Source organism: Malurus melanocephalus, unplaced genomic scaffold, assembly GCF_030028575.1.
Source record: "Malurus melanocephalus ecotype Western Australia unplaced genomic scaffold, MMel_1.1 scaffold_811, whole genome shotgun sequence".
Lineage (NCBI taxonomy): Eukaryota > Metazoa > Chordata > Aves > Passeriformes > Maluridae > Malurus > Malurus melanocephalus.
The window spans coordinates 67690-76411 of NW_026624043.1; the positions used below are offsets into that span (position 1 = coordinate 67690).

The 8722-nt window shown below is 40.8% G+C and overlaps 1 protein-coding gene across 1 annotated transcript in view; it reads right to left on the bottom strand.

Moving 5' to 3' along the window:
• Positions 1-8722, bottom strand: part of TANC1 (tetratricopeptide repeat, ankyrin repeat and coiled-coil containing 1) — a 59599-nt gene that overhangs the window by 37900 nt on the left and 12977 nt on the right. Inside the window, exon 3 of the mRNA XM_057385336.1 lies at positions 2180-2257. Coding sequence (XP_057241319.1) covers positions 2180-2257 — 78 coding nt within the window. The remainder of the gene's footprint in view (positions 1-2179; positions 2258-8722) is intronic.

Sequence of the window (8722 nt, forward strand, 5' to 3'; positions counted from 1 at the left end):
GGAACATCCCAAATTGTGTGAGGAGTGGCACTGCTGGCACACACGGGCACAGGGCAGCAAACACTGCAGCTGCTGGGGACACAGGAGGGACACTGCTGCTGCTGCTGTCTCTGCTCACTGCCAGAGCAAACAGCTTCTGCAGCACCTTCAGCTGCTTCCCAAAGGATGCCAATTCATCAGCTGTCTCCAATTTCAGCATCCAGAAAACTGAAAAAGCTCACAAACACAGCCCCAAAATTGGATCACCTGGCCGAAACATGAAATATACTTAAAGGAAACAAATTATGATTACTTACTGGACACAAAGCATAAATAAATTTATCAAAATAAGCATCACTATACTAGACTACAATGTTAATGTCATCTGGGAAGGGTGAAGTTTTTTTTTTTTAAACATTTACTCTGTGTGCTTACAATACCAGTGACTGGATACCAGTCATGTTCTACAGACAAAAGCCACGTGCCAGTTCTCAACACGTCTAGCAGCATCCAAAAGACTGGACTGAAAGACCATGGTTAATGACAGCCCCCTGAACACTGCTCAAGATTTCTTTAAATAAGGAATTATCTCCTAAAATTCAGCCACAAGATCACAAGAAGGAACAACTAAATGCAATATGAGAAAACACTCTCCCCTCCTCACTTGTCTGCATGAGCTGACACAGACATGATCCACAAGAGCAAAGGCTTTTCTGAGATCAAGAAATAGCCCTGAGAACCAGACACAGTGAAGAAAACAGCACTTCATTCAGTCAGAACTGCTTTCACTGCCTTCAAATGCATTCAGAGTGCCATTCCATGTGTCACACATAGGAAAGTTTCAACATTTCCCTTTTCTTGCAAATTCAAGATCCTTTAGCTGAACTAAAGATTTCAAACTAAACTAGATTTCAAACAAGAGGAATATACAATACTTAAAGGAGCAAAGTATTATTGATGTAACAGAAATCAAGACATAAGTAAAAAATCCTTTAAAATTACTACATTTTGGGTATCAATATCTAGCATTTTGTAATAAACAGAAGGTGTATCTCCATTCATGAGACTACGAAATCATGAATGAACAGACATTTGAACAGGACAGTGTTTTAACTCTTTTTTTTTAAGACAGACCTTCCGATGAGATATATTCATGTTATGATTCAAATGTATAAATGGAATTTATAAAGCATACCTTGAAGAGCTCTGACCCTGATCCTTCATGCCCACAACCAGGTAGCAAGTGGCATATATAATGTTTCCAACAGGCTCTATTCAGCCAGACCCACTGAAGTTACACAGTTATTATTGAAATATTTTTATGCAATACCCTAAACAATTATGGTCTTTACCCTTTGCAGGTGTTTCTTATGCAGAAAGATCAATATAGATACAAAACTGACAAACTACATAGCATTTGTGCCATTTGCTCCTCACTCAATTATCTAACTATTAATAAACTTACCTATGAGATATTCCACATTTTCCCTCTCTCATCTGACCCCACGAAAGCAATGCAGCAGTTTAACAAGAGACTGCAAAGGAACAGCAAGGTTTCCAGTTTGCTTTTCACTTCTGAAGTGGAATTATGCCCTGAAGCACTATTAAAATACAAAAAAGGTGAAAGATGAGGAAGTGTGAGAAAAAGCTCATTATCACGTTAGCTGTTTGAATGTGCTTTTGCAGGAGCTTTTTCCCACCAGTCTGATCTAGATTTGATTTCCCAGATACCACAGATTTACCTGCAATCACATCGTTTTCTGCTCTGTTACTCTTTTACCAAGCTGCTGATTATTTTGACCAGCGTCCTGCAGGACTGCCAACAGGGGAAAAGATGGTCTGTCCAAAAACCCTGGGCAGGTGCCAGACCCTGCAAAAAAGCCTCTTTATCACTGTTTCAGAGATTACTGTCCCCCACCTATTTGCTACTGCCCTGAAGCACTGAGGAAACTCTTCACTGAAGCAGATGGAGAGCATTCCCAAGCACAGGAATTATTCACCTCAAAGCTCATAAGGACCTGTTTGAGCCAAGCCAAGGATTCCCCAATCAGGCAGGTGGAGAACCACAAGTGGAAACACCTGAAAATCTAAATTAACTGAAAAACAGCTGANAGGGATGGACACTGCAGCACCACACAACAACACAGCCCTGGCTCTGCAGGGCACACCAATCTGGGGTATAAAACATTGATATTCATACCTGAGTCTTTCTTGGTGCCTTTTCCACCCTCTCGGCTCTTTTTCAGAACGGCCTTTAACATTTTAAATATTGCTCCTCCTACAGAATAACAGAGAGAACCGAAAGTAAATACAATGTCCTTTTGCACAAGTCAAAACAAAATACAGACAGGATCAATAGAAATAAAACCGTGAGGTAATTAGGAGAAACATTTTGGCAGGCACATTCATTTCTTACAACATCACTTGGTTAAGCAAAGTTCTGATGCACAAATAATGTTTTAAYACTTGAACTAAGCAGTTAAGAGTTTGCTGTCATCTGGTACAGAAAAATAATGCAGCATTCTCCACATTCCACATCCAATTACAGCTCCAGGGCTAAACCCAAGTCAGCTGCTGTAAGACACTCCAGGAAAAACAAACCAAAATCAGGATCTACCTCCTGACTGAAGCTCAGGGAGAAACAGGAGCAGCCTGGTGTCACTTGGGAATGCCAACTGCAGGACTGCAAAATGGGTAAAAACAGGACATGGTTCCACTCACAGAGGARCAAACTCCTCTGCCCCTGCAGCACTCTCTGCCTGCCACATGGCACATTTAACTATCAACCTCAAGCGAGCACCAGCTGCAGATTATAGAGCAGTACTAAGCGTAAGAAAAATATGTTTGGGCTGATAAATCTGAAAGACAGTTAAGCTGTTTCACATAMGTAACTTCAGTTACAGAGCAAGGAACACCGAATGAAAGGAATTCCAAAGAGCACTTCTTTCTCAAAAAGCTTTCTGGGAGCATCTATAAATTGTAATTTCATTTGTTTTCTCTACTAAAAAATTCAAAAGGTATTTCATTTTAGAAAACCTGCAGTACAGAATACGCAACAGTAAGAGGGGGAAAAAAGTAATTTGACTATGATGTTTCATGTTACAGACTGCCATAAACCCCATATGAAATCAAGAGGAAAAGCAAAAGTCTTCCATCCAAAAACTATGGATTCCTCAGAAAKCTCTCTTCATTTGATGAAATAAAGCAGAAAAAGAGAAACCAGTAAAAAATTCTTCAGCTCCTACAAATAACCTGAAGCACGTATAACTAACCAGAGGACTGAGATGGTTTCCAGTGCCTGGCTCATATTCCACACAGAGCTCTTCTGCAGGTGACAGCCAGGCACACAAAACATCCCAAATTGTGTGAGGAGTGGCACTGCCTGGCACACAGGAACATCCCAAATTGTGTGAGGAGTGGCACTGCTGGCACACACGGGCACAAAGCAGTGCAGGTGACAGGACTGAAGCAGATGGAGAGCACTCCCAAGCAGAGGAATTATTCACTTCAAAGCTCATAAGCACCTGTTTGAGCCAAGCCAAGGATTCCCCAATCAGGCAGATGGAGAACCACGAGTGGAAACACCTGAAAATCTAAATTAACTGAAAAACAGCTGAGCACAGCAGAGGTTTTTCAGCCTTTCTGTTCCCATTCTGCTGAGACCCTCCACAGAATATGCTAACACCACTGCCTTCTACCCTTCTCTACCAAGTTTTCCCCTTCTTCARTTATGACTTACAAAACGAGAACAAACTAATCCCAACAAAACYCTAAACCAAAGCCACTTCTCATTCCTACTGAATTTATCCCTGTTATTYAGACTTCCTTCTGAACCTCATCCCYCTWGCTCTTTCACTGACAGGACCCCATCAAGTTCTTCCAAAGATAAAATGTGTTCTGGTCTCATCTCATTTAGCCCAGCTCTATGCTCACCAGGGCAGTTTTCTCCCTTCAATTTCATCTTTAGGTATCACAGAAGCAAATTACCCTCAACCATTTCAGTGATTTTTATTTCTAAATTCAATTAATTATTTTTCCTCTCCTCTGGCTTTGCCAGACAGGGATCACTGTCCATAGATTATGCTGCAACCCCATTTTTTGCCTCAGGGACACAAAGGTGGAGGGTGGCTGTGTTGAGAACGGGATAAACAAGRGTGGGGGAGGCTTCTTCCCATTAAAAAGGTTTCCAAAAAAAATGTTGCCCCCTCTCTAAATTGAAGGTCAGTATTTAGAGAGGCATTTTAGAATTAAGTAAGGCCAGGAGRTTTAAAAAGAAGTGCTAAGGAAACACCAGGTACAGCATTCCAGCCAGCAATCCCTGGGAACCACAGACAGCATGGACTGYTGGCACTGAGGCAGAGGTGAACACAGGAAAATGAAATTTATAGTCTTTCTTGCCTTGTTTATAACGGCCACTTTCCATCTCTCTCCATCCTCCCCTGCCATGGTCAGCACAGGAGTGACAACCCCTACTCCATTTATGAAAACTCAAAACACCTGCAAGAAAACTCATCACGTTCCAGCTGGCAGAAGTGACATCCCCCAACACCAAATAACGAGAACATCCACAGATTAAAACTAGATGAAAAACAGGTAGAAACCACCAATGCAGCTTTACCAGCAATCAGAAAACRGAACTGAAGAACAAGATCATGTTAACAAAAATTCTGACTCAACTCACAGCTATTAAGTTTTATTTTACTGAATAGTTGTATGCTTAGGCTATCACAGCTCTGTCCTGTCCAGAGAGCACAAAAGATGAGGAATACAGAAATAAAATGAATGTTTTCTCAGCTGTCCTAGATACAGTCCTAATTTCAGATGAACATCAACAAGCTGGTGTAAAACAGCACCACGTAACTCCAGGCAGCCACCAGCAAACACAAGCAGARAGAGCCACGTTCCATGGCCCAGAGTGCACTCAAACAGCCCCATGAGCAAACCCTGCTCCTGCAGCCCAAACCCTGAATGGGTTCAACCCTCTGCTCCTGCACCCAGCAAATCCCCCTGCACCTCCTGAGCCACTGGGGACAGAAACTGGGCACCACGGTGAAACTGGGCAGCCAGCACCTGGGAACTGGGAATGACCCCAGTGTTCACTGGGAATGAGCCCAATATTCACTGGGAACTGGGAATGACCCCAATATTCACTGGGAACTGGGAATGACCCCAATATTCATTGTGAATGAGCCCAGTATTCACTGGGAACTGTGAATGAGCCTCAATATTCACTGGGAACCTGGGAATGAGCCCCAGTATTCACTGGGAATGACCCCAATATTCACTGGGCACTGTGAATGACCCCAATATTCACTGGGCACTGTGAATGACCCCAGTATTCCCACAGACTGCACCTCTGCACTGTTCAGGCATCCTGCAGGTTCCAGTGCAGCCACTCCAAGAGTTGTGGGGTCCCAGGTGTCTAAGCCAAGGCTCACTACCAGCAGGCACGGCTCAGTCTTTGCCACCTGGATTTAAGCCAGCTTCTTCAGCTTCTGTCAAGCTCTAGTTACTGTTAAAGAACCACCACATCTAGAAAGCTGGGGGGGGGTACAGATGTGAGGCCTTCTTCCATCATTTTTTCATCCACACMAATAAATTCACAGTAAGCACAGATTATCTTCCCTACAGAATTACTCTAAGCAACAACAGGAAAGCAGACCAGGCAAAATCCTGTTGAGTTTTCAGAGCACTGATGCACTCCTTGCCCAGGCACTGCCTGGCCACAGTCCCTGTGTAAGAGGAGACCAAAAGCAGCCAGTTTGACTGGAGCACAAAACTCCTGACAGCAAAGCTGGGCTCCAGTTCAGCCTCTCCTTCCTGCAGCAAGCAGGAGAGGGAAGGTCTGGGGAGTGCCCAAATACAGCCCAGAGATCATCATCATCTCATGAGCTCTAGAGTTTGATACACAGATAAATAATCTCGTCACTTAAGCATGCTGAAATAGCTTTAYAAAACTTCTCAAGTACAAATGAATACTGAAGAATTAACTCAGTCATGCTAAACAACGAATTTTAAAGGGAAAGCATAGTAGGAGACAGCAGAGGATGCAGACACATTAACATCAGACCACACAACAGATATTCTGTATTAATGAGCAACTGATCCCTTTATTTGCTTCCCTTCAGGATAAGATCAGATTAAGGCTCCACAAAATAAACTTATTAAAAAAAAAAAAAAGGGCACTTGTCAAACTAAAGTTGAACACAAAACCAAACGCAGTGAGGATCATGGACTGTTTCAGAGGCTGCTTCTGGGGTTTTTCCAGTTTGGTGCTACACCATACCTTCAATATTCAGAAGTCATTTATCTAACAGTGGTGCTTCCTTGTGGTGGTGCAAACTCCCACCCCTTTCCACAAATGCCTTTTTTGGGGGGTCTCAAGCACACTCATTTGGGACAATCCTGTACACAAAGATACTGTTGAGAAATAAGACCTTACACATTTGTGTGTTTGTTAGGCCACATTTTTTTCCACTGTCACAGCTTTGTGATAAAAGAYTCTCCAATCTTCACATCAAGTCTTGAGAGCTGAAAGCAACCAAAAGACACAAACTAAGCCAGTTTTCTCAAACTTTCCCACACACAAAACCTAAAGCTGACCTTTCTCTGTTTTTCTGGAAAACATAAAGATCCGGCTCCTGACAGAACTTGAAACACCGCTTTTTAGTCAAAACAGCATCTCTACAGATAAACCTTAATTTTAAAACCATGGATATAAATGATAATTTACAGACATTTATGGGTGTCATTACAAATAACCAATAGATCAGGCCTGATGTTCTCATATGCACAAGAGTTTGAAGGCTTGCAAAATCATCTTTCACCTTCAAAGAAAGGTTTAATCTTGATAAGAGGAAGAAGTTCAGCTAAAGAAAAACAGAGCACCTCTGCTAAGACTACTTAGCTGCCTTCAGACATATAATTCAGATCACAAAAGTTGCCATGGCATCAACTTGAGGACTGTAGTTAGAGACACAAAATGTATTTTTCCTACAGACACTTATGGGAAGCTGAGCAACTTTGGCCRTGAACCAAATATGTTTTGGCTCTAAAGCAGATGTAATTCATCCCCATTTGGCTATCCCAATGGTTAGCTACACTGAGAAAGCAAAGCAACCAGCACTCCAGTGCATCCAGGTAAATGAAACTCTAGATACACTACCCCAGCAGGGGCAAAGAGAAACTGTATTTGTGTTCACCTTGCTCTCTGGCATTATTTAATAGTCTTCTAAGTCTTCATTTTTAATTATTTTGCTGACTGTCTGGTGCTTTTGCTAAGTTCTTATTAGTGCTTTTTATTAGTCTTTGTTATAGCAGCTACTTGTTTACTTTCTTCAGAATTTTTTCTGATTTATKCTCCTKGGTGATTTTATGTGTCTATGTACTAAACCAGCTGCCTGGATTACATCTAATTGATACACTGCATGTTGTTAATATTCTGCATAAAAGCTTACAACAATATATGGAAAGGCCATTATTGATAATATATTGAAAGCTATTAGATTGTGTATTAATAATATATGAAAAAAGTTTATAGAAAGTTTTCAATGATAGGCTTCATAAGCATCTTGTCACTGTCACATAAATGATAGGTATCATTTTCTCCCTTTCTTTACTCTTTTGTGAATTTTTTCACAATTTYATATGGTGATATTAACACTTATTTCTGAAAATATGTTWTTTKWAAATTTTATTTTTAATCATTATTTTTTTAATCATGATATGAAGTTGTTGTTCATTTGTATTACTATAGAATACATTGATCATACATGTACAGAGGATGGTTAGTTCTAAAAATCAAATTCTTGTAAATAGTTGTTTTAGCTAATTAAAATTTGGAAGCCAGGATGTAAGTGTTAAGCACTTKTGCATGTTGCTGGATTGTCTGGATGTCTGTGGCTATTTGCTSTGATTGATCTCCATAAGCACAGTAACAGTATTCACCAGCGTGCAAACTCCTTCATTTGTGCTGTAATCATGGTCTGGCATACAAATAGTTATGTCATTGTTTTGAGGGGACAAGCAAAGATAYATTGGACCAGACCCATCTTAGTCTAATTGCTGGTGCTGTCAAAACAGCTAAGATTAGGCCTTGTAAATTTTATTTCTATATAAATAACAGATTGATTAATAAGTGTTAACTCAAAAGGAGGTGTTTTTGTAGGGGAACTTGGCTTCTCACATTGGTGCTCATGTTCATACAGGGAATATGGGCTTAAYTCAGTCCAATTGCTAGAGGGTACTCTCAGCAACAGGCAGAATAATGTACTTTTTTAAACAACTAATAATATTTTATTCTTGTACGGTTAGTTATGGTTTTAAGCAAAGTTACATCATTATTAGTATTAAAAGCTGCAGTAAGTGGATATAAAGTAACATAGTACAAAAATCTATTTCTATGTTCTGCCTGAGCTTTAGTTTCAGTTCTTTAGCATCAATAGATGCAGGGGCACAGAGCAGGGAACAGGGGCAGGAGACACACTGTGCATCACACCCAAGCAGATCTGAACCTCCTTCTTTCCCCGGGGCTCACCCTCACAGTCACCAGAAAGATGTCACCCATCACATTCTATTTCTGAAAACCGGAATTCAGGACCCAGTCTCCCATACAACAAATATGCATTATGACGCTCTGGCAAACAAGTACCGAGAAATCAGAAAGCTTTACAAAATAWGTTTTAAAATACACCATTACTATACATTATTAGTAACTCACATATTAAAATCTAATCAAGTTATC